Consider the following 26,360-nt stretch of genomic DNA (forward strand, 5'->3'; position numbering starts at 1 on the left):
CTGCGTGGTTACTAGTTTCTTTTTAACACAATTTAAATAGCATTTTAGATCAGTCTTTTACACAAAACGTTAACAATCCACCCATCTCAATTACAGTAACATGAGCATTTGTGTGTAGGACCATGCTCTATTGTACACACTGATTATCTACACACATAATGGTGTAATTAGTTTTGTAGTATTTGTATTAAATCACAGAATTTGATTTGAAAAGCCCTGAAAAGTATATATAGGTGCACTTTGCTTGCACATGTTGGCATTTGTTGTAGTTGGTGTGTTGGTAAGTTGTAGCAGTTGCAATATGGCATCGCTCATGGTATGAAAGGATTAAGCTGCAGTATCCACATTTGAAACCGGCTGGAACGTCTTTGCCGTTGCCATAGCTCGAGGGTTTTCATTGAACACCGACAATTCCTTTGCACTAGATTTTATTCGAAGTATAACAGCAGATTTCACATACTGAAAGTTGGACAACTTTATCCACCGCAGGAGTAAATTAAATGAATAGCCTCCCAGCTGTCAGACGATTGAGCCAAATTACAGCATTACCACAGTGTTTATTCCAATAGCCGCGCTCAGTCACGCTGTTATCTGGAAACATGAGGCTGCATTGATGGATGCCTGTGCTTCATTAGCTACAGTCTCGCTCTCAGAAGCACGTACACAGTCTCGTACAGCTCTGTCCAGAAGTGCATTAAGGCCAAACCGCCAGCCGCAATAGAATAAAGCAACGTGAGAGTGTTCAAGTGTTCAGAGCTGGGTTTCATAACGTCGTCTTCATGAGAGGCAACTAAGGACATTTCAAGTTTAAGATACATCAAAAGTGCTAAACAAATGCGATCAAATCCTTTTAACATAATCAATGCAATATAATATGAATAAGCAACATAAATTACATGAATTAAATATTGATCCATGCAAATTACACAGATGAATTCAAACCTTGACCTCTGTCAGAGCCAAAGTCATAAATATGTATAAATACTATACATTTTGATGTAAGGGGGAGAATGTTTTGAAGTTGAGATATTGGAACAGTACAACCTGTAAAGAACAAATATGATCTATTACTAAAGAAATGTTTTGTATCTGTCCTTAGAAACAAGCCAAAAAAACAGGTGATTTGGAAATATGATAAATGATGTATGGAAGCAAATTAATGCAAAACATTGATCATTAATTATGTTTGGCACAATTTGGGGATATATTTGTTTTTGTGCCTGCAAGACAATATCATTGCATCATTAGCGAGTACAGTGAGCAAATACAATCTAACGTAATTAGAAACGTTTGCAGAAATGTACGGTTTGAAATATCATAACTTGCTGTTCTTCTGAAACTGGGACACCAGGCCGAGCACCTGCTCAGATGCTGTTATGACCTTGTTCTGCAGGTAGAGTGCACTGTTCTGCGATGTCTTATTCAGGAAGTAGCGGTAGTTGACCATGATGCCACAAGAGTTGGCCACGCCCCTGGGGCTCGTGTCTGCGTGCCAGTTCAGTCTCCACATTGTGGCTCCGTTCTGCAGGTGGAAGTTAGCCACAGGGTTGAGGGCGTAGCCTCTCCTCTTCTCCCCATAGAGGTACCAGGCACACAGGCGCATGAGGACAGGCTCCAGGAGCAGACAGAGCCTTTCAGAGCGCATCCACTCACTGGTGCCGATGAGTTTCCTCAGGGCGTCTACAGCGGCCACGCCCGGCGCACTGTCTGTGGCCTGCTCCAGCTCCCTCCACTCCTGCTCTGACAGCAGCTCCAGGCTGCGGCCCTCCTTACGCCACTGGCTCAGCACGCCCTGCAGCCACGACGTGAAGCCTGGGATAGGAGACAGGCTGGAGAACATGCACATCTGCGGAAACTCACTCTGGAATCACAAGAATCACAAAGAAATACAAATAATGTGTTATTTAATGGTCTTTTAATTGTATCTATCGAGTTTCTGTGTTATTTTACCTGCTCCATCCCCATTTATAGTGCAGCAGAAAAATGTGGCATGAATAAAATAAACCCAGTGAAGGACAGCTTACAGCAGCATGTGAACCCCACTGAATACAAAGATCATTGTTGCACTTTCAGACCACAGCCGCTCAAATACTCAACAACAGGCTGTCATTTCTTTTGCTTGTGCTCATGTCGTTTGCCTCTTGGACAGGAAGAGAACTCAAAATCAACCCTTCCCAGTTGATGGATACGGACAATTTCTCACTCATTCCTGAGCTCTTGTACTTTTACCTCTTAGAATGTGTTGTCCCTTCAAACCTCTGCAGTTCTCTTCCACTGTTCCCTCTCTCTGCTCTCTTCTGGTAGTCTAGTTTAATAAATGACAGAGCGATGTGGCAGGCGAGGGGAGTGAAAATCTACAACTCAAGGTGGGAGTGCCTCTCCTCAGGGACCAAACGTGTGCCGCTCTGGCTCTCAGTGCACATTGTTTTCCTCTCTATTTTGCTTTGATCTTTCCCCCGTCTTCATTTAAAAAAAAACAAAAAAAAACCTGTTGTGCTGGGTCTGTCCCTTGGTGTGCCGTCTCAATCCGCAGAGGAGTTATGATTTGTTGACCTTTACTTTGAACTGCCGGCAGCACCTTTGGTATAAACTGTAGGATAGTGCTTCTCAAACTGTGGTAATGGAACAACTGCTGGTTTTCTCTGTGAGGCATTATAAGAGTAGAGTCCTGGTTTATTATGGGGGCTGCAGTGGTGTAGTGGGCTGAGCATTCGTCTAAGACCTGGCCCTTTTTCTGTCAATTCTGTTCAGTGCGAGTCTAGCCCAGGTTTAAACCAGGGAATGGACTTGTTTGGACTGGTTAAGATCTATTTAAAATCCAGGTGTAATCCTTGTTATTAAGGGTTTGTTCACACTTGCATTAAAATCGGGCATAAACTAAAACTAAACGTAAATTCTAAACTAAGCATGGACAAAGCCAGGGTCAAACCGGGGCTAAACCGGGGCTAAACCGGGGCCAAACCGGGGCCAAACCAGGGCCAAACCAGGTTTAAACCAGGGCTAAACCAGGGCTAAACCAGAGCTAAACCAGGGCTAAACCACATCTACGTCAGAATTTACCTTGGTTCACACCGTGTGAATGCATTATAAATCTTACTTCTAATCAAGTCCTAATATTTTTTATTTAGATCAGGGGAATCTCTTAGTCCACAGTTTTCATGGAGCATGCCATGTCACTGTGGTAATAGCAAGTTTATTTCTCGTCTTACTTGACATTTGGCCTTGCTTTTTAAAATATATACTGTGTTATACGGCAATTTCTGAGGTGGTACTTAGTGTACAACCTGTGAGAATTGCTGGTATAAGATACGAGGTTTCAAAATGACTCTCAAGGAAGAATAAAAAAGTCATTATGGCTGAACAGCACTCTTGGGGCCGCTCTACCAAGACAAGCTGGACCTCCTTCCTTCACCTTAAATCACAACTGTGACCTTTTCTTTTCCACTGCATCATCTCTGTCTCATCTTAATGGTCGCTCAGCGGCCCGCAGTTCTCATCTTTTACATATAGATAAAACCTGTCACAAAGACTGCTTTTCAATGGAAGACAAGTCCAGACTTAAAGGCGCAATGGACTATTTTTCGGCGATTTCAGAACGCAGGCGGAAGTGCACATGCGCACTCCCCCGTGTGGACTGATACAACACACACGTGCGTTTGTTTATTAGCGCAACGGATCGCATCGCGTCTCTCGTCTCTCGTAGATTTCTGTCCACTTCTGCGTCAGCTCGAACTGTCTTTCTCCGTCTTCATTTTGCCCCGTACACTGAGGGAACTATATTATGATAGATCCATGCGCTTAGGCACGCGGAAACGTGGGGATGAGCCTGACGCGGCAGCAGGTGAGCGGTAGGTGCGTTTTATGATTGATACGTGGCAGGACAAATGATTTATGGAAATATGATAAAAAATTTGCTGAAAAAAATCGGCCATTCCACCTTTAAGGGAAAACCATCAACACTCATTTGTGATTGAACAAACATTTTATCCCATTAGACTTGTCATTTGTGATTGTCAATAATTAGCTTGGGTTTTTTAATTGAGAGGTCTACAGCCAAATACTCCGACAGAAAAGAGGAGAGTTCAGACTAAAGGAATGTGACTAATTTTTGAATAAATGGCAATGATTTGATGAATGAATGAATTTAATTTATTTATAATGAATCAAATATCGTCATCAATCAATGAGAAACAAAATATATGTTCAAATGTTCATATCGTCCAGCCATATGTTCACTTTCTTATGCTTGAGTGCAAGTATTCACTATGTAGAAAGTACACACATATAAGCCACAATCAAATCTGCTCTGAATAACAAAGCTTTCAAGTTTGCCAGGGAAAATGGACCCATTGTGTCTGTGGAAGCAGAAGGAGAAGCATTGAAATTAAATATTGCACAAATTAAGAATGTATTTATTTATGACTTAACCTTTATTTAACCAGGTAAAACCCCATTGATATTGAAACTTAGTTTTCACCAGGGCATTAAGAGGAAAATGCAAGCTCACTTACACTTACAATTTACAATTTAATGGTAGTGGTAACAATTGAGATTAAAAATAGTTTGATACACTGTTCAATGTTGAATCTATATTCTTGAATCTCTTTATTTTTACAGTTGTATTTCCATAAAAGTGTAACTATAGCTGTATAACCTTTAGTCTGACATTCAAATGATTTGATGAATCTGGCACTGCCATAAATAAACATAGTCTAAATACTGACTCTGTGTGTTCTCGTATCGTAATTGTGACTCTAATATTAATAACTACTGGTACTTGTGTCATTTCACTCTTGCTTAAATGGACTTGGCATGTGATTTGATCCAAAGGTATTTGACCCGGTGTCTAACGTGTGTGTGAACCCGTGTTCCCCTTTATACTGTCACAAAATAATAAAACAGATAAACATATCCTTTGCCGTGAGAACAAAGCCATATAAATAAACCATACATTATAACATGTGGCTTTTATGGAGGATGCACCTGGGTGGATGATATCAGCTGGGGCCAAGCATTGTTTTGTACTGCTCTAATTTATGAATTGATGCCCCTGGTACATCATCATTACTCAAATGAACTGACTGGCTGTGTTCCTAAAATTGCTAACTGCTGCATAGTTACTAGTTCCAACACCATAATTAGGCATTTGCAGTTTTTGGATTCAGCTATTTATTTGCCAGGTCAGCCGAGAATAAAGTGTTTTGCAATACATTACAAAGATGTGTAGTCTGGGCACCTGGGAACTCATCTTCCCGAGTTCAGGAAGGTGTAATTGACAGGTTTAGCCAATCTGTGACACGCATGGTCAGTCCATGAACGCTTACGAGGATAAAAGAAAAAATAAATGACGTGGCCTGAAAAACATTGGCGATTTCTGCCGATTCAACGGGCAAATCACTAAATGGTGTTAATTTGAAATCAGAGAAGTTTGATTTTCATCTAAACATGATAAATTACTTTTTCAGAATTGCGGCTGAATTGTTTATTTCCAGAGAAACTTTAATTCCATTTGCATTGCGTTCACATTTTGCAGATTTCATATACATTTTGACTAACCTGTAGCTCGCGCACCACTCGCTTTATCAGGTAGTTTCCCAGCTCGACTCCCTGCAGACCAGTCTGGGTGGAGGAGATGGAGTAGAAGACTGCAGCATTTATTTTATTCACATCTTCTTCTGCATCCAGCGTGGCAAACTCTCTGACAATCCCCTGATGGACAAACAAGCTGTCATATTCTTGTCAAGTTGAGAGCCCATACAGCTGCATACAGCTATTGCTTTCTATTTTTCACATTTTATTGCTGCTGAAATGTCAAAGTAAGAAACCGCAGCTTTCAGAGGTAAGTTAGCTGCAGGGGGGATCCTCAGTTTAAAAGGTCTTGTATTTTGTCCACATGGCTATAATGCATTTGTCACATAGGCGCGGGTGCAAACAAGTAAATCTGAAGATCGTCCTTGAAGGCGCAATAAAGAGAGACAGAGCGATAAACCATGATGTGAAAGCAGCTGCTAACCTGAATGTTGTTGGAAATCTCCTCAGTCAGAGCCACGTGAAGTACGACCAGCGGTTCTCCGGGCATGGCGGCGTGCGCGAAGGCGTAACAGCGACGGTACGGCCCCACTCTGCGCTTCAGGTCAGTCCAGTTCCTCACAGGATGCACAGCTTCATACCTGGGGAAGGATTAAAAAAAAAATGACTGTATCACCTGTAAACATCAAATACTTTTAAGTGTCAGTGGCCAACTGTATGGTCTCTGTACACGGTTTTGCACTTCAATGTTCCCATTACATACTAACAGGATGGCCATTTCGCATGATTTCTAAGTGGTGGGATGGTGGGAAGTTACTTGCATGCTCATAGCAAGAGGGTCTCAAAACGTGCACAGTATACACGCCAGGTAGTCCTGAACAAGCCTAGCTAAAAAGGAAAGAGATGGATCTGTCTGCTCCTGACAGATTGGCCCAAACAAATTAAAGTCTATATGACTTTAGTCTTATTATGACTCAGTTTTGCTGGTATAGAACCTGTGGTAATAGTTATCATAGTTTTACATCTGTGCAGTTAGTTTGTGAAGAACATTTTGGAAAATAAAACTTTAAAATTACAGGAAGTAGAGCCGAGTTCTACAACAGAATCCCTTTATCTATGTCATCAATGTGCGACATGCCAATGGAAACAGAGACAATTTACAAGCAACAGATACAATTGTCTGACAGTTTAGATGACCATTCAACAAAATAAAGGTTTAATCATGTAATATCTATTGTCAAATCATAACTATTGTAACAGTTGTGGAATTACCTCTACTTATGTCAAATTTCGCATTCCTTCAAAACAACATTCACAGTATTGCCCACTTCTACTTACAACCATTGCACTGTACTTGTTATCCAACTGGAGCCTTAGCATTAGTATTTAATAACTGTAATGCGAGTGTGTTACTGTACTTACTGGCTAATCTTCTGCAGGATATCACAGGGAGACTGCCAGGTGATCCTCTCCAGTTGTAAGAGACCCACCGAGAACCACTCCGACAACAGGCTCTTCAGAGTGCTATTCAGGTCCTAAGAGGAAGGGGAAGAACCATAAAATGAGCCATATTTATTATCAGATGCAATAATGGATTTATTTTTTATGTAGTACAAAGAGATCTGAGCTTTAGAGTGAAATAAGTAAATTCGATGACAAATTGTAGATACTGATGACTGTTTCACGCAGCTTTTTATTTGTTGCAGCTCATGTTTTTTTGTACATTTAGAAATAAGTTTTCTTGACTCTGTGGCATAAAGTCGTTTTTAAATAATCTTACATTGTGGTAATTTGATGAAGCAATACATCACACTTTAAAATGTGTTACGGTGACAGGCAGAGCTGCACCGCACGAGTTTTCAGACTACAAAGACAAAACCAAAACTGACATGCATGCAAATGGCGCTGAAGTTTACCAAAAAAGACTCACACAACCAGTATTTCCATGCATCTACACGCAAACAAGGAAAAATGCTTTTTACATATATACATTTATTCCCTGACAGAAAAGTTGCCTTCGCTTTCATGCGTTTTTGAATTCCAGCTCATGCCGTGTACGAGGCGGGATGCACGGTCTCCCTGGGTGTCTGCGTGCTGTTTGGGCATTTTCACATAAGGAGGACTGATTTGTTTGAGCTTGTACAGGGTGTTGGAGAGCCACTTCAATAAACAACTTGCCATTTCGAAGTAGGCTTGTCCCCCCCTGTAAAGGTCAGACTTCATTTAAAAGAAATCTCTTTACACACAAACAAGCCGGCGGTCCGCTTGCACAAATAGAAATAGAGCAGATGTTTGCAGGTCCATCGGATTAATTTGCTCCCCTTCAATATCATCTTGTCAGTCATAGCAAAAGCTTGTACCCACAAGCTCAAATCACGGTGAAGAGTCACTTTCTTCATGTGTATCACCAAAAAAGAGAAACGTTAAGCAAGAGTGGCTTAAGGGCAAAACAATTTACAGGGTGTTTACTTGCTTTAAGCGGGTAAAAAAGATCCCAGAAACTTCAAACTACACTTTCTTTTATGTTACATAGCGTTCACTATCCCATTTTTTGAACTTCACAAGCTTGAGGTGAAATCATCTTTGATGGTTGATAATCCCAAGCCTGTGCTTTAAGGGGATCCTTTGCCTTGGGAGCCAATTCTCACCCAACAAAAGAAAGGCCAAGCAGAGACGTGCATTACTTTGACCTCGACAAAGACGGGAGAAGTCTTTTGAAATACTTGGGTCTAGCATTCTGAGCCTATGGTTACACTGACTCGTAAGGAAAATGGAAAGAAAATAAATGTTTTTTTGTGGCCCATAGGCTTTATTGGACAGGATGGATGAGAATGAAATGGGGATGAGGGCGAAGGGAGGACATGCAGTAAATAGTTGGAATCGGGAATCAAACTCATGACACTATATTTGCTGTGCCTTAACCAATTGATCAAAGTATGAAATGTAGCCTTCATTTGGTATGTAACAACTAGAAGTAGTAAGACGCTATGCTATTTATTACCTTTGACCAACTGGCTTGAAAATGCACATTGCAGTCATAGGAAAAATGTTGCATTAGGGTTGTCAAAAACACTATATCCAGATACTAATTGATATTGACACTAGAAGTAGAATGTAGTATGTAGACAATACTTTTATATTGTTTAAAAGAAAAAGTGTTTTAATCATCATTTTCAAAATTAAGTTTGAAATTAGTTTTATTACATTAAAGGAATCATATGGAAATTTCACAAACTTGACCAATCTGTGTCCCCAGATACGAGGTAAATATGTTAAAATCAAATATAGCTTTTGTCTACTCCCTCACCCTATGCACTAGCCCTATGCACTAGCCCTATGCACTAGCCCTATGCACTAGCCCTATGCACTAGCCCTATGCACTAGCCCAATGCACTAGCCCAATGCACTAGCCCAATGCACTAGCCCCTTGATTTGGCCTGAGGGTCTAATGCATCCATGGAGCTCGCAGCTGGATTAAAGACTTTTATAAACCACACACACGCTCATGGGTGTTTGGTTTCAGGTGTGACTTACTATGGCGGGGTGAGTGGAAGGGGATAGGTCCAAGGAGTAGACCTTTGTTAAACCGATAAGGGTGCAGGCTATACAGTTCCTTTAACTTGAATTGGCATGAGTAATTTTAAGTGTGAAAAATGTCAAAAGGTGCCACAATGGGAAGCAGTAGCCTAACTGGTGACATGTTGACTTACTAACTCCAGATCCTTCACCTGAGCACTGTCTATGAGTTTCAATTAGATTAAAATAAACGTTAAGCTTTCAAAGACCATCTTGCTCTTTATCTATTTGCATGTTGTGTTGTGTTTTTATCAAATGTACTTCTTTTAAATGTGTATCTAGTTATTAGTATCTGATTTTCGATACTTTTGACAACTCTACCTGCAGGTTTCTCATACTCTTATAGCTAGTTGTCTACTGAACAGTGCTAAAACGCTCAATTTACTTTCTCTTCAACAAGTACAGATTGCTCATTTTAAAACACAAAAGCTTTTTTTAGATTAAATGCAGCTTTACCTTTTCTCTCCAGGAGTACAATGATAAAGAGCAAAAGACCAAGCTTGTAATGCCAATATTTTTTACAGTATAAATAATGGCCAGGAAAGGGGGTTAATATATTAGTCAAAACCCATATGTTATAACCTAAAATCCAGTCATAGATGCAAAGACTGATGGAACCATGGAACCATGACTGATGGAACCATATGTATTCCATCTACCAAAAAAGGTTTATCTGAAAAGAAAGAAAAATGAACCAGACAGATAAGCTGCAAATAGTAGAATAATGACATGTTCTGTACAGTTGAAAGTCTGAGGATAATCAAGCAAAGCCAATGTAAGCAAGTCTTTCAAAAATAATCTGCATTTCTCTATTCAGTACGCAAATTGTTTGGATTATTCTGTGATTGCACAGTCAGGCAGTTTCAAATGAAATTAGCATATTAATATTGTACTGGACAATTGCCTAATATGATTGTCACTTGTGCACAGTGACCATCTCCACAGCAGGTTTCAGACAAACAAAGGCACTCTGAATACAACATGCATTCTTAAAAGGCTGCAGTGATGGCCCCAAGTGTAAACAGAGCTGAAAAGCCAAATGATACAATGATTATGAACCGCACAGCAATCTAAAAATGCAAAGTGGCAGCATTCAAAAAAAGACCAATTTTTAAAAATAGAAATGGACCTATACTCTGAGGACTTATTGGAATTGGTTTGCGCAAGTTGTCAAAAGTTGATTATAGGATCTTATAAAGTGTTGCTATAAATGTACTGACGACAACAGACTTTGGTGTCCTGTTTGTTTTTGTAACGTGCTCTATTAGTTCATTGTTGCAGTAAAGTAGTGGCCTAAACTAGCTCTGACAAAAGCAAAAACATATTCAGCTCTTTGCCTCCGAGGCCGTGAATATTAATACACCTCTTATAAACTATATGCTTTGATGACCTGTGGCCTAAAAATTCTCTGGCAACCCTGTGGTAACAAGTGGAACTGGGTAAAGGGTCAATGTCATTTAAGCAGTGCAGACGTGCGTCACTCTGCAGGGGAAGGGTGTAGTGGTTTTGAGGGTTTGAATTTCTAACCAGCTCATCCATTTTCTATTTCTGTGACACTTTTTTTCAGGCACTATACTTTTGTACTTGTACTTGTACTTGAGTAATATATTTGAAAGTTTTGGTACCACTCCCCACTGTGAGAAGTCTACGAGTGCTTTGTGTTGACGATACTCAATGATAATTTGAGATGTTTCTTGCATCGCTCCTTCAAATATGATTATGTTTTTCTCAGTTTTGTGTTCGAAAATACTAGATTTTGTGCATTATTTATTGTTTTGCCTTTCACTTCTTGTTTTGCCTTTCACTTCTCAAACTTCAGGTGTTAAGTCCAGAGCGTTAGTCTTACACTTACTTCAGTAGTTCCCCTTATAAAAAATGTTCTCACCTCTAGAACCTCTTTTTGAGTAATATCATTTTGAAGTTACTTGAGTACAATGTTTTTAAATGTAACTGTAATTTTTTTTTATTTAATGTTTATATTTATCTTTATTTATTTCTCCCCTCCATCCCTTGTTGGGAAATGGAAGGTTTTGTCTATAGGAGTTTTTGTTTATAAGAGTTTGTGTCAATAAGAGTTCTTCTATTGAGAGTGTTTTTTAAACTTCCTATAAGTTATCTGTTCTTTTCCTCTGCATCTACCTGCGTTGCACCAATGAAATTTCCCCATGTGGGACAATAAAGGAATATCTTATTTCTTATTATACTACTTCAATGCATGCCTTATTTGGTTTGATACATCTTACTTGTATTATTGTTCATTGTTTTATGCTGCACATAACCTACCCTGTGAATTTTGTTCACTTTTACAATTGCAATAAACCTTTTTTTGATTCTGACGTTTTACCACCTCTGGACACCAAAAGCAAATCGTCTCTTATGGCACACGTGCGCATCCGTAGAGAATGTAAACAAAAGCATGTTACCCTTATCTGTGCGCTGTCACCAGCTTTAGATGAAATGATTTCCAACAGATCGGTGCGAAGGTCCACCAAGAACTTGACTCCCCCTTCGACTCTGCTAATGTGGCTCAGTAAATGTCTGTAACGGGGGACAAGACCGTAACGTAGTCTGTCCTCAGCTTGCAAGATGGTCGCCAAGTCGCGCAGTTGAGTGTCCAAAAGTTTGACGGAAAGCTCCGACACACTTTTGTGATCGACGCCGAAGTCTTGCGACAGCTTCGTGAGCACGTTGAGCTTGTCTTCCTTGTCCAGACTTCTGTAGAATTGCATGAACTCCAGGCTGTTCGATTCAGGAGGCGGCGGAGCCTTGTTTCTGGTCTCGTATGTGGGTAAAGGTGCGACCAGCCTGGACAGGATCTCCTCCATGACCGAGGACGCGCGGGTGGAAAAGCGAAGCAGAACCCCACCACGGTGCCGGGGTCCGATGAGAGCTGTCCGAGGGGCCCGGTGTCGCCAACACCTCACACTGCTGCGGAAAGCGTAGATGAGGCGCAGGGGTGTCATCGCCGCAGCGCAAAAGCGACGGAGCGGCAACACCAAACAGAGAAACGAAGCACTTCCGGGGTGTCTTAAAGTGACAGTCACGTCTGTGCGGCTCGGCTCACGTGACCTTCCAAAGTCCAGTGTTCGTCCTAAAGAGTCACTAACATTGTATAATATTATTACTTGAATAACGTTTGAATAAAGTTTTTCTTGGAATAGATTCTCAGATCACATTTGATTTTGTTGCAATCACTGAATTCCAAATGTGTCTCTTCCAAGTGAAATAAGCTTATATAAAATGACAAAAGATCTTGCTCCAGCAGATCTTTTGTTTTTCTAATTTATGTGGGCTATACTTTGAATGTACCAGCTTTGTACAGTAATTAAGGGTTTGTCTTTCCAATTAAATCAGTTTCGAAGTATAAAATGTTATTTTTCTTAATTTTTTTCATGACATTTCGAACAATAAAAATAGCTGTAATTTAATAAATGCAAGAATGAATTGCTACTCGTCCTTGTATACAATTTTAACTACTCTACCTCAGTCAAAGTAATCAAAAACTAACAAAAAACATACAAAAAGTTCATTTAAAGTAATTGGCACATACATTTTACAATACAATTTACTAAGCATAAGGTTGCCCATTGATTTGACACACATCTTAACAAGTTTTTATCAAGAAAGAGGAACACACAGTGAAAGTTAAGATCTGTGGAAATCTGGCAACTTCACGTCAGCCAATCAATGGTCGGTTAACGTGAGCCAGAGAAACACCGAGCACGTTGTTGGCACAGACAAGGTGAGTTTCATTTAAGTGCGTTTTTTCTGCACGAATCTATATTAAAAACACGACTTTTCTGTGAGACATCATCAGGGTTAAACCACGAGCCCTCTGCACCGCACACCGTGTTACTTTGTTGCGTTACAGCCACGTGTCGCCAGCTATCAAAGAAGCCGCGTCGATTCGTCGGTAAATGAGCGGGTTACTCGAAGAAACTTGGTTACTTGAAGAAACTTTCGCAGTTTTTTGTCAAAGTCATTTTCTCTGAGACGTTGTTTCGTGTGTTTTAAAGAAATGGGACGAGGGAAAGAGTTGAAAGGAGCTGAAAAGAGCAAGCACAAGTTGTCGAAGCTGAGAAGGGCGAGCGGCCATGAACGCGCCGTAGCCGGAGGAGACGCGTGCAAGGCCAGGTGAGAGCACTGAGGATAACTACTGAGAAAACTATTACAAACACTGTTCAACCACCACTATTTATGAGTTCATCACGGCCAAGTGCCATTTATTTAAACATATTTTGATGGGAATTGAATGCAAAATTCCTGTATTGGTGCGCACGCGGTTTGCACGTCATGCAAATAATCCTAAAGAATCCTTGTACCTGCTGCATGTTAATGTTCAAAACAGAAATCAAATGGCAGGACAGGAGCCTAAAGATCAGATGTGCAATGTTTTTGTAGATAAATAATTGTATATTGTAAGGTAAAAGTCTCTAGTTGTGTAGTGTATTTTCCCTCATGACAGTTAAGTGTGGACCTCAGCTTCAGTTGTGTAAGCGAAGTGCAAAGCAAAGTTTTTTTCCCCCCCTCGTTTTTGGCATTGAGTCACTTATGAGATTAGTCAAAGAAAGGAATTCATTGACATTTTATCATAGCACTTGAATAAAATGGCTAAAACTGAACTACTTAGTACAAAGAATTGCAGTCATAGGCATCTTCCGGCTTCTGATGTGAATGTGTCATTATTCAAATACATTAATACAAATACATTGAAGTGTTTTAACCTGAAATGCACACTTTAATAACATGTCCTTTTGTGTAGTGAGCAGATAAAACGGGATCCTGAGGAAGATGATGCAGACTTTGTTTCAAAGGAGAAAGGCCGGAAAAGGAAAAGAATCAAAGAAGAACAAACTGAGTGTCCTACTAATGCTACACATAGGTTGTCATTTTTTATATATAAAAAATACATTCAATGATTTCTTTTTATGTTTTTTATTTATGTTTCCCCTACAGTTCAAAGAAGACAAAAGTGAAACAAGATGATGAAGCGTTCCAGAAGAAAAAGGGCAAAAAGAAAACTGAAAAGGTTCCATCTTTTGGGTTCGAGTACTAGATTGACTTCAGTACCAAAGAAAATAAATGTCAATTTACATTTTTGTATGTTCTATGTAAACAGAAAGTGAAAAAAGAGGAGGATGAGCCAGTCCAGATCTCAAAAAACCCTAAAAGGACAAAAGAGGATATTCAGGAGGCCAAACTACTGAAGATTAAAAAGAAGGAAGAGGAGGAACAGAACCGCTGGAGATGGTGGGGGGGGGGGGGGGGGAAATCTCCAATGGATATGCTTGTTCTCGACGTGACCTATAGACTTCAATATTACTTCACACAACAAGTGATGAACAGCAGTCAGGTTTAAATAGACTTGTCTTTGTCAGGTGGGAGGAAGAGAAATATGAAGATGGTGTCAAGTGGAAATTCTTGGAACACAAAGGACCGTTCTTTCCTCCAGAATATCAGCCTGTTCCAGACAATGTTCACTTTTACTATGAGGGTAAGATAAACAAATTACAATCTAATTATGTACAATGCACAATATTTGTCCGCTTATGCCCATGCAAAGCCCCTAAGCATTACTTCATACCAGTGGCGAGCGGTCAAGGCAATCAAGACATGCAGTGATTGACCGATAAATCTAAAATTACCATTAAATATTGATGAATACCCAAAGTCTGCTTGCCCATCCATAAAAGTCACCGCACGCTGCTGCTTCATACAGGTAATGCAGTAAAGCTGAGTCTGGCAGCTGAAGAGGTGGCACTGTTCTTTGCCCAGATGTTGGATCATGAGTACACCACTAAAGATGTGTTTCGGGAAAACTTCTTTAAAGATTGGAGAAAGGTAATACATTTAATTATGTCTTGAAATACCTTAGGGTTAACATTTTGTGTAACTTAAACTCGCAGGCTTGTCATGGTGTCATGAAGAGAAGAAGAGTTGCATCGAGCCCAAGGCATATCATACCGAATTAATTTTGCACTGCTTAGAGCTCAATGCACTCGAAAATACGATTTGTGTGCAAGCATTGAAATGCTAATCCATACAAGTGGCTCCCTTGCATATGAACAAATCCAATTAAAGTATTTTATTATAGCCGGAAAAACTGTCTACGCTTCACTGCTCTCAGTGCCCACCCTCATCAAGTGTCAGTCATGGTTAACTCATGCAGACTGCCTGCTTGTCCTTTCTGTCACAGTGCTTCTGATGAGGACATATGTGGTCACTTGTAAGTCAATGTTGGCTTGTATTAATTGTGATTATCAAAGCCTGTGAAATGGCTAATTCAGGGTTTATAAATAAAGTCAATACAGTGTCTCTGATGCTGTCATGACATTTCAGATATGTGTACTTATAAACAATCAAGCCTTCTGTACTTAGTTCTGTCAGGGACTTATTTATGATATATTTTTTTTTAATGTAAATATAGTGTACCTTTAAGATGAACAATTAAATGAAAAGTTAATGGTGTATTTGATTTCTTAGGTTACGGTGCATAATAATTAAAACAATTCTCTATTGTTTACATCCTGCTTAGGAGATGACTTCAGAAGAAAGATCACTTATTAAAAACTTGAACAAATGTGATTTTGGAGAGATGCATGCCATGCACAAGGCTAAAGTGGAGGCTCGGAAAAACATGTCTAAGGAGGAAAAACAGGTGAGTAAAGGCTTCTCAAATGTGCCACTAGTACATTTTTACAGTACTAACAGACTAATCATTCTAGGTTCAGAAAGATATCAACCAGACAATTGTTGAGGAGTTTGGCTTCTGCCTATTGGACCACCACAAGGAAAAAATTGGCAATTTCAAGATTGAGCCTCCAGGGTTGTTCAGAGGAAGGGGGGAGCACCCAAAACAAGGCATGCTGAAGAAAAGGATCCAGCCAGAGGATGTTATCATCAACTGCGGCAAGTGAGAAAAGACTCGCCTTGGACAAAGACTCTGAGGAGCTGAATGACATGTTTTTTTTTTTACACGAGTTGCAGAAATCCCATTAACAAAAATCTGAAGTCAAATTCCCTTCATTACATAAATACATCATGCTTTGTGTGAAATTGCATGTCTCTTGTCCTCACCACAGCACATTTTATGCATGCCAAAAAAAACAATCCTGTAATGTTAAATGTGTTTTGTGTGTGTGTTCCATGTCAGAGAGTCCAGTGTTCCTGTGCCACCCGCTGGTCACCGCTGGAAAGAGGTCCGTCACGATAACACTGTGACGTGGCTGGCCAGCTGGACAGAAAACATTCAGGGATCCATCAAGTACATCATGCTCAATGCCAACTCAAAACTTAAGGTAGGTTAATTGACCTAACAATTGAGGTTGTACATGGCACTGGATTCTAAGTGGGCAGTTTCCTCATTTAAAACCATAAACGTGTACATAGTAGAAAAAGCTTCAGTTGTAGTCATCTGGACTCAGTTTGAAAAAGTAGACGTTTCGACTCTCATCCAAGAGTCATTGACAATAACAGAATTTAGGTCGAGAACTCCGATATTAATACTGTTCTGTGGTAAGACCCGCCCATTGGGAGGAGCCTTCCTGAAGTAGCAAGAGTTGTTTGTTTCAACAGAAACTCCCCCCTTGTATCTACCGAGCTAGCCTATTCAGAATCTTAATGGGCTGTTAAAACCTCTTTGTCTTAGTGAGACCCTGGCTCAACCACCCTGAGTACCTGATTAGCATTTGAATGCCCTGGTCCTTCACCTTTCCAGGGGTTCAGTAACCCATTATAGATAACAGGAAGATTAAACCTAAGCCCTCCATTTCTGTTTAAAGAAGGTCTTTCTTTTTTAACAAAAATAGCTTCCTTGACTCCTCTTTCAAACCATCTTTTCTCCCTGCTTAAAACCTTCACCTCACCGTCTTCAAACGAGTGATTAGAGGCTTCAAGATGGAGATGCACGGCACTCTGTGGACCTGAACTAGTATTTCTTCTGTGCTGATAAAGCCTCTTGTGTAGAGGCTGTTTCGTCTCACCTATGTAACGTTCTTTACAGCTTTCTTCACTGCATTGGATCGAATAAACTACATTGCTCTGTTTTTGAGTCGGCAATTTGTCCTTTGGGTGAACCAGTTTTTGTCTTAAAGTGTTTCCTGGTTTAAAATAAACAGGGACTTCGTGTTGTCTAAAAATTCTCTGCAGTTTTTCCGACAGGCCAGACACATAAGGGATAGAAACACCCTTCCTTCTCTGTTCAGTTTCCCTTTTGTCCTGCTTCTTGGTTCTCTTCACTCTGTTGAGAGCCCAAGCGGGGTAACCACAGGCTGAGAGGGCATTTCGGACATGTTTTTCCTCTTTCTTCTTGCCCTCTGAGCTGGTGGGCACACCTTGAACTCTGTGTTGTAAGGTTCTGATCACTCCCAGCTTGTGCTGTAGTGGGTGGTTGGAACCAAAGAGCAGATACTGGTCCGTGTGTGTAGGTTTCCTATATACACTTCTATTTGGAGTTTCCCGTCCTCTCCTCTGATCGTGGCACAATCAAGAAAGGCCAAGGGCAAGAAGAAAGAGGAAAAACATGTCCGTAATGCCCTCTCAGCCTGTGGTTACCCCGCTTGGGCTCTCAACAGAGTGAAGAGAACCAAGAAGCAGGACAAAAGGGAAACTGAACAGAGAAGGAAGGGTGTTTCTATCCCTTATGTGTCTGGCCTGTCGGAAAAACTGCAGAGAATTTTTAGACAACACGAAGTCCCTGTTTATTTTAAACCAGGAAACACTTTAAGACAAAAACTGGTTCACCCTAAGGACAAGTTGCCGACTCAAAAACAGAGCAATGTAGTTTATTCGATCCAATGCAGTGAAGAAAGCTGTAAAGAACGTTACATAGGTGAGACGAAACAGCCTCTACACAAGAGGCTTTATCAGCACAGAATAAATACTAGTTCAGGACCTCAGAGCGCCGTGCATCTCCATCTTGAAGCCTCTAATCACTCGTTTGAAGACGGTGAGGTGAAGGTTTTAAGCAGGGAGAAAAGATGGTTTGAAAGAGGAGTCAAGGAAGCTATTTTTGTTAAAGAAAGACCTTCTTTAAACAGAAATGGAGGGCTTAGGTTTAATCTTCCTGTTATCTATAATGGGTTACTGAACCCCTGGAAAGGTAAAGGACCAGGGAATTCAAATGCTAATCAGGTACTCAGGGTGGTTGAGCCAGGGTCTCACTAAGACAAAGAGGTTTTAACAGCCCATTAAGATTCTGAATAGGCTAGCTCGGTAGATACAAGGGGGGAGTTTCTGTTGAAACCAACAACTCTTTCTACTTCAGGAAGGCTCCTCCCAATGGGCGGGTCTTACCACAGAACAGTATTAATATCGGAGTTCTCGACCTAAATTCTTTTATTGACAATGACTCTTGGATGAGAGTCGAAACGTCTACTTTTTCAAACTGAGTCCAGATGACTACAACTGAAGCTTTTTCTACTATGGAACACGCCTGGACGAATGAGGGATTACACCGACATAAACGTGTACACATTAAAAGTCTGACAGGTTTGACTGCACATTGCCACTAAAACGTAGCGAGCACAATTATGTTTCAGATTTTTAACATTTTGCCTGTTTATCCCCAGTTTGACAATTTTTGTAAAGTTTATCATTTTACTTCCTGGTTGGACATGGGCCGCAAATAACTGTTTCCTTGACACCATACCAAAATCCATATGAATTACACAATAGTTATGATTTGACAAACGATACCCATATAACGCCTTTTATTTTGTCAGTTAGTGCATCCTTTTTTACAAATTTTGTTATAGCCTTTATTAAAAAATATATGAAACAATAGCCCATAATGGCAACTTGAAATAAAGTTGTTAGACTTGAATGTATATATATTTTAAAAAGCAAATGTACACCACTTTTCCACTGATCTAACTTGAGATGCTTCTACAACTTGACTGGAGTCCAGTTCATTGGACATGATTTGGAAACGACAGCGTCAGAGCACAAACCAAACCATGAAGTCCAAGGAACTGTCTCTAGACCTCAGAGACGGGTTGTATCAAGGCACAGACCTGAGGAATGAAAAATGACTGCAGCATTAAAGGTTCTTATGAGCACTGTGGCCTCCATCTGTGAATGGAAAAAGTTTGGAACCACCAAAACTGAAACAAGAACCTGATGGTCACTCTCACTCATTTATGACACTGGACTGGACAGATCTCCTGCATCTCTGTGGAGAGAGGAGAACTTCCAGAAGAACAACCATCTCTAGCATTCCACCAATCAGACCTGTATGGAAGAGTGGCCACACAGAAGCCACTCCTCAGTAAAAGGCACATGACAGCCGCCTGGAGTTTGCACAGAGGCCCCTGAAGCACTCTCAGACAATGAGAAACAAACATCTCTGGTCTGACGAAACAAAGATTGAACTCTTGAATAGCAAGTGTCATGTCTGGAGTTAAACTGGCACCGCTCATCACCTGGCCAGTATCATCCCGACAGTGAAGCATGGTGGGGCGGCAGGAACCTGGACACAACGGAAAGATGAATGCAGCAGTGTACAGAGACATCCTTGATTTAAAAACCTGCTCCAGAGCGCTCTGGACCTCAGAGGCAAAGGTTCATCTTCCAACAAGACCCTAAGCACACAGCCAGGAGAACAAAGGAGCTACAGAACAACTCTGTGAATGTCCTTGAGTGGCCCCAGGCTTGAACCCAATTGAACTTCTGACAATGACTGAAGTGACGTTCACCAACCAACTGGATGGAGCTTGACCGGTTCTGCAAAGAAGAATGGGAGAAACTGTCCATACAGTTGTTGTTTTTTAAAACATTTAGTTAAAAATACATACAACTCTTATCATTATGGGGTATTGTTTGTAGACTTTTGAGGCAAATAATGAATTCAATGTATGATTTATTTTGGGCTGTATAACCTATGGAAAAAAGTGAGAACTTCACAGATGTGTAATTGTCAATTTACAAGTTACATATTGAGGACATAGTTTAGTTCTTTATTTGAAGGGACAATGTACAGAGACATTAAGCTTTACAAAAACAAAGACTTTCCGCACCAGATAATCTCACCACTAAGTCCTAATTAGAAAAACGGTAGAATCTGTAGACCAAGCTGTTTATGGCAACCTCATGCAAACCTCCATTGTGTGTTGCTGTTTTTGGTCTTTTATTGTTCTTGGATGCTTACGAGAGCGGTTACCTTAAACGCAGGGAGAAAAGGACTGGGAGAAATATGAAGTTGCGCGAAAACTTAAGACGTGTGTGGATGACATTCGGTACCACTACAATCAGGATCTGAAGTCCAAACAGATGAGCACGCGTCAGAGAGCCGTGGCCCTCTACTTCATAGACAAGGTGTGTTACTTTGTTGACCAGTTTTCACTGAGGTGGCAATTACTCACTTAGCAGTGGTAACATAATTTTCCTTTAAAACAATTTAAATATGCAAGTCTGTCTTAAGTGTACACAGTGTTGTGATTTCTGTACTTTCTGGTCAAAATCAGCTTGCCCTGAGAGCAGGTAACGAGAAGGAGGAGGGAGAATCTGCTGACACAGTGGGCTGCTGCTCACTTCGCGTGGAGCACATTACTCTGCATGACAAACTGGAAGGTGACGACTTTGTAGTGGAGTTTGACTTCCTTGGTAAAGACTCTATTCGCTACTACAACAAGGTTCCCATCATTAAGAAGGTAAAAACAATTAAGATGTTGAATTGTTTTCTGACAAAAAAGTTGTATGCTCTAATATTCTAATAGTGGCGTTGGCTTTAATAATGGCACACACTTGCCTCAGCATTTATCCAATGAGCAGACCAAAACGCTCAGGGTGAAAGTCGGTTCTCTGGTTTGGGAGGCATGAGACGACATCGTCACGCATAGATTTGCCACTACACTTTTTTATTTCAATAGAATGTCTGTTCTATCAGAAGAAAAAAAATCAATTCATGGAATAACCTGGTAAAATGGTTTTCAGGTCAGCTGACCTTGTTCTTTCAGCACCTATGCAGTAATTATCCATTGGGAGGCTGTACTTGCACTGTTAAAGGCGTGGCTGTGTTGAAGCTGCAATCACTGCTTTTGTGGTCAGGCTGTCGGGGATTACTGTATTATAAATTAAAAATCTCAAGGTAAAATAGAAATGTTTTTAACTGTGTTTAATGATTAAAATCAAGTTATTTTTAATTTAAAAGTTATTCTATGCCACAATAGTGGCAGAACTATTTGACATAGTATTGCCATACCTGCTCAAAGAATGTAGTTTCAGGATTGGTTTTAGTATCTGGGTATTGCCTTTCCCGTTTCCATACTCTAAATCTCGATCCCTCTTCTGCTGCTGCTTGCCTGTGTTATCTTTGTTTCCAGAAATGGAAAAAGAACTGTTAACACCTGACAGCCAAAGTGCTCAGTTTCTTGGCTGGACATAAAATTATTCAAATGAGCCTATTCGTAATCAACACATTAGCTAAAATTAATTAGTCTCTTGCATATTTTACCATCAACAATTCCCAAGGAAGCGACTGTGATTGCTGCTAAATGTCATTTAGAATAAAACCTAACATGAAAGGCCATGAGGAAATTCAGTTTCATGCTGTTGGAAGTCGACCTGAGAATTGGCCTTCTACCCAAGTACATGTACAAATGATTAAAAAACATCTTAATATGATAAATATTCTGTTGCTGTTGTCAACTTATTCAAATGAACTAACATAAGATCTTGTTGTTTTAGGCACTTAACTAAACTCCCTTTGTTGACTGTGTCATTCAATCTGAAATAGGTGTACATTAGTGTTTTCAACCAGCATTGACCTCCCACTACACATTTGCATGTGGAAAAAACATTTTATACGCAGTTCCTATGGTTTTAAGGGGTATAAAATGGATGGTGGTAATGGGGTGAATTTCTATTTTATGTTTTTAGGTTTTTAAGAATCTTAAACTGTTCATGGAGAACAAGGAACCTGGAGATGACCTGTTTGATCGCCTTAATGTGAGTGTTTTCAGTCTTATTGGCTTGATTGTGTTCTTTTCATGAGGTAATTGTGAACTGAACCTGGCACAAAAGACGTCAGTGTGTAGAAACTGTTACTCTTAGTACTTAACATTGTATGCAAATCATTGTCTACTCTAGTACATGCATAGAATACAACAATTTGCTGTTGGGAACTGCAGTTTAGAGTCTGTATAAGGCCTTTCAATGGACATGAGCTATAGGTGTGGTGAGATGGAAGGTGAAAAGTAGAATTGGAACGGAGAAGAAAAGGGAGCATATTTGAAGACTGCAGACGAAGAAAAGAGTGAGTTTCAGCCGAGGGAAGATAGATTGGCTAAAAAATATGAAACTGCACAAGTGAAAATTGAGACGAACATGCTGCACAGACAAAATTTAAATTTAGTGCTACAAGGTGCGCGGTTGGGTCAGTGCATGGATTTTCTTTTTTTTTTCCTTCAAACCATATTCTACAGCGTTGCGTTTTGAATTAAGCCTCCAGCCAAGGAAGGCACATTAATCTAAATGAGTGGATGTAACAGATCGGCCACATCTACACTAATGTCATGATTGTACACCATGCACACACTGACCTGTTTCCTAGGATTAATTGGAATTAGAAACTGATGATGATGGGATGATGAAAATGTGGCTGAACAATTTGGGAAAAAAACATGGAAGAGTGATTGTCCTGTGTGCAATTACATTTGTATTATACTTTTAAGCTAAGATTCAGTTCAGGAGCATTTATGTTAAAGAAAGGACCACAAATGTCATGTACTTCAGAACATGTTTGTACTTCTAGAGGTCTAAGTTTGTACCACTTACTAATTGCCACTACTACAGTTGCAGGGGTAAGTTTAGACCTGTACTCAAGGGGCCATTGACAGTTTAATACTGACATTTTATTTATGTATTTATATTATTTATTTGATAGGGACAGATACAACAGATATAGATTTAAATATAAATGTTTATAGTCATGGCTAATTCTCAGCATCAGTCCCCAGAAATATCTGCTGCTTGCTAATTGCAACTATTAAAATTGATATTAAATTACAATTACCTTCCAGCCCAAGGCGGATGGGTGTGCTCTGCCTCGCCTCTTTGCCCTCCAGTCGGTGTATCAGGAAATGACAGCCACTGGTGGAGGTGAAATGGCAGTGAAGGCTGTGGGCAGAACTGATTGACACATGGAAAGGCCAGGCCACTGGGAAGAGGTGTGTGTGTGTTAGAGAGCACAAGGGGAGTGACAGCTGGCCAAGGTTTGGGCAGGCTGAGGGGAGATGCTGGACAAAGGTTGGAAGGAAGGGAGCAAAGTAAATGGAGTCAGGCAGGAAGCTGGAAAGATGTGGATGTAATGGCAATAATCAAATAGATGTAAAAACTAACTAGGAAGGAAAGACTAAAATTAGCATGACCCAACATTACACGGTCAATATTAATTGTTAAAAAGCATTTGAGCATTCGGTGGGTCATCCATCAAGTGACCTTTTTTATTTATGAGGCATGACTGTGATTGGGAACCTTTTTTTTTCCCCCAGCTTATGAAACTTATAAATTGGGGCAATTGATTAAAAGCCACTTCAAAGTGTGGACATGATCCCACAGTGCCACCTAGTGTATTGTTTTTTTTTTTTTTTTGTCTGAGTAACATTCATGGTGCTGTACGTGAGGCAATTTTTCTATTCTAATTTTCCTTTGTAGACACAAATGCTCAACAAGCATTTGAGCTCTCTGATGGCGGGGCTTACAGCTAAGGTTTTCAGGACATACAACGCATCTATTACTCTGCAGCAGCAGCTGAAAGAGCTCACAAACAGTAAGTCATTCTCTGATATTAATGTGTCTTAAGTTTTTGACGGTTTATATTTTTAGCTTGATAGAAGATCGGCTGGTGACAGACATCAATCAGTTTTCTAGGCAGTGGCAGCAGACGCCATCTTGGCCCGACTCTTATCTAGGCCCTGTAGGCTCCCTGAATGTGCCAGTTTTTCATTCTGAGATAGAAATGTCACATCTCCTCTGACTCTGAGGTAGTATTTCAGTTCTTGACATGTAACGACTAAAAGCAACTTAAGACAGAATAAAGAAAAGTAAGAAGGTGTTGTGGCAGTGTTTGTTGCTTATTTAAATGAATATTGCTTATTTCTAATGGGAAAAATTTGCTTGATATCCAAAGAGGGGGACAATGTGGCAGAGATGACATTGTCGTACAACAGGGCAAATAGAGCGGTTGCAATTCTGTGTAACCACCAGCGGGCGCCGCCAAAGACCTTTGAGCAGTCGATGGCAAATCTGCAAGCCAAGGTAACAGATGTGAGCTGACAATAGTTTGAATATTAATTTAGCTCAAATGAAATTGCATTTCAGATTGATGGCAGAAAAGAACAACTTTCTCTTGCCAAATCTGAGCTGAAGCAGGCTAAGAAGGAGGCCAAGTCTAAAGGCAACTCGGACCCCAAATCGCAGATGTAAGTGTTTTATAAAATATACATGCTTTTGAATTATGTTTGAACACAATTTAATCAAGGAATAGAAACTAGAGTTTGATATTTCAAACATGTATATGTATGGTGGTATCAATATCGTGGACTGCTGTATTGATATAGTGTCATTAAGGATTAATGAATTAATACATGATTTTACTGTACCAGTGCTTCTCAACTATTTCTGGTGCGTCCCTCTTTGGGGATAATAAATGTATCCATGGACCCCCACAGAAATTATGACTAAAACACCTATATACACCTGAAATAATGGTAATGATGTTTAATACTAGAATGCGCCTCCTCTCGGCTCCCGCTCCCACATTTCACATGAAAAGGGCACAGGATCAAAATGGAAAGGAGGCAATATGAATGTGCACACTTTTAAATAGCCAAATAAGTGGTCAGTTTGCTGGGTTTAGACACTGAAGGGGAGGCAGGAGCGTGGAGGAGGACAGAGGTGCAGGAGAAAAGGTCATGGTGCGGGAAAGGTAAACGAGAGTGACATTAGGGATCAGGGCACTGATCTGCTGCTTTAGATTAACCCTGTGATGCCACTGGGCGTTTGATGCTGAAAACATGCCCACATTAAGTGTGCACATTTGTCTAAACTTTTGGCGCCCCTCTTTGCAGATGTCTGCGAACCCCACCTTGTGAAGCTCTGCACTTGACTACGTTATGGCAGAGCTACAATTTTACTGCGTATTTAATAACTTAATTGCTTACTAATGATCAAAACTGTATTACATTTATTGTATTTCATGAACGGCTTTTGGAGGAAGTGGTTTAAAAAAAAGGACCCTATGATTTGGACAGTAAAATACATAAAACATGCACTGCTTTTGAAAGAAAATGACTAGATGAGTACATACTCTATCCCGTTTTAGGCTGGTGGAGCGCAAGAAGACGGCAGTGAAACGCTGTGAGGATCAGCTGCTAAGGATGGAGCTCCAGGCAACTGACAGAGAAGAGAATAAACAGATTGCTCTGGGCACCTCAAAGCTCAACTACCTTGATCCACGAATCTCAGTGGCTTGGTGAGTAGCAACAGTTCATTAGAGCAGATTTAGTTTGTCAATCAATCAAAACTACAGAGACACTGATATTTCCTCTGTAGAAAATAATGAATAGATGTATTTTTATCGTTATTTTCTTTCGCAGGTGTAAAAAGTATGGGGTGCCCCTGGACAAAATCTACAATAAAAGCCAAAGGGACAAATTTGCCTGGGCCATAGATATGACTGAAGAAGATTTTGAGTTCTAGAAACTGACCTTTTCAGGTTTGAGACAAAGCAACTGAGGAACCAAACTCAGTGGAACCTACACTTCTTTATTATTATATTATTTTATATCTCTTGAGTCGCAGTTTGAGCACTTTGGACACAATGTTTTTGTTTGAATCTGTTCAATTAGTTTGAATTTTTGCACCTAATTAAGGTTTTTTTATTTAATAAATTTTCCAATGTTGCATTCAACAAATGACAAATTTATACAAATGTGTGTGTGTGGGGTTGAACCTTCATTTAAAGTGAGTCAGTTTATTGAATATTTAAAATGGAATTTAAGTATTTTTAAAGTACAAAGGTAGGACTCAACAAGGTTATTCATTTAAAAATCAATATGTATGAACAGCCTTGATTTTTAGGGAATTTTTATGTTCAAGCGTTTCGTTATTAAACCGCATTTTACAGGCTGTGAAGAGTAAATTACAGTGAGGAAAATAAGTATTTTAAACAGAGGCACCAGAAGTTCTCCCGCTTAGAAATGGAGGGGCCTGAAACTTTCATTAGGTGCGTTTCCATTGTGAGACCATCTAACAAT

General features: G+C 40.1%; 2 protein-coding genes across 3 annotated transcripts; one reads left to right on the forward strand and one right to left on the reverse strand.

The window, feature by feature from the left end:
* Positions 1 to 426: 426 nt before the first annotated feature.
* On the reverse strand, positions 427 to 12,096 carry mlycd (malonyl-CoA decarboxylase). The gene is made up of 5 exons (XM_072434749.1): positions 11,529 to 12,096; positions 6,952 to 7,064; positions 6,014 to 6,170; positions 5,557 to 5,709; positions 427 to 1,861 (listed from the first exon to the last, which is right to left on the reverse strand). The coding sequence occupies exons 1-5, from the start codon at positions 12,066 to 12,068 to the stop codon at positions 1,316 to 1,318; spliced, it is 1,509 nt and encodes a 502-aa protein (XP_072290850.1). The 5' UTR covers positions 12,069 to 12,096; the 3' UTR covers positions 427 to 1,315.
* A 1,027-nt stretch (positions 12,097 to 13,123) lies between these two features.
* On the forward strand, positions 13,124 to 25,879 carry LOC140348695 (DNA topoisomerase I, mitochondrial). 2 transcript variants are annotated; one of them, XM_072434739.1, is made up of 17 exons: positions 13,124 to 13,239; positions 13,868 to 13,987; positions 14,062 to 14,134; positions 14,225 to 14,355; positions 14,484 to 14,599; positions 14,825 to 14,946; positions 15,641 to 15,763; positions 15,831 to 16,018; positions 16,259 to 16,403; positions 20,275 to 20,418; positions 20,568 to 20,753; positions 21,982 to 22,050; positions 23,758 to 23,872; positions 24,233 to 24,360; positions 24,424 to 24,524; positions 25,427 to 25,576; positions 25,701 to 25,879. In XM_072434739.1, exons 1-17 carry the CDS (start codon positions 13,124 to 13,126, stop codon positions 25,801 to 25,803), a joined length of 2,130 nt encoding a protein of 709 aa, XP_072290840.1. In that variant the 3' UTR covers positions 25,804 to 25,879. The 2 variants fall into 2 exon arrangements, with proteins under 2 accessions (XP_072290840.1, XP_072290841.1); XM_072434740.1 differs by having other exon boundaries at positions 13,868 to 13,976; positions 14,060 to 14,134.
* Positions 25,880 to 26,360: the final 481 nt, after the last annotated feature.

The sequence above is a fragment of the Eucyclogobius newberryi genome, unplaced genomic scaffold (assembly GCF_026437365.1).
Source record: "Eucyclogobius newberryi isolate DKJ021-1_F unplaced genomic scaffold, fEucNew1.0.hap1 SCAF_7, whole genome shotgun sequence".
Classification (NCBI taxonomy): Eukaryota; Metazoa; Chordata; class Actinopteri; order Gobiiformes; family Gobiidae; genus Eucyclogobius; species Eucyclogobius newberryi.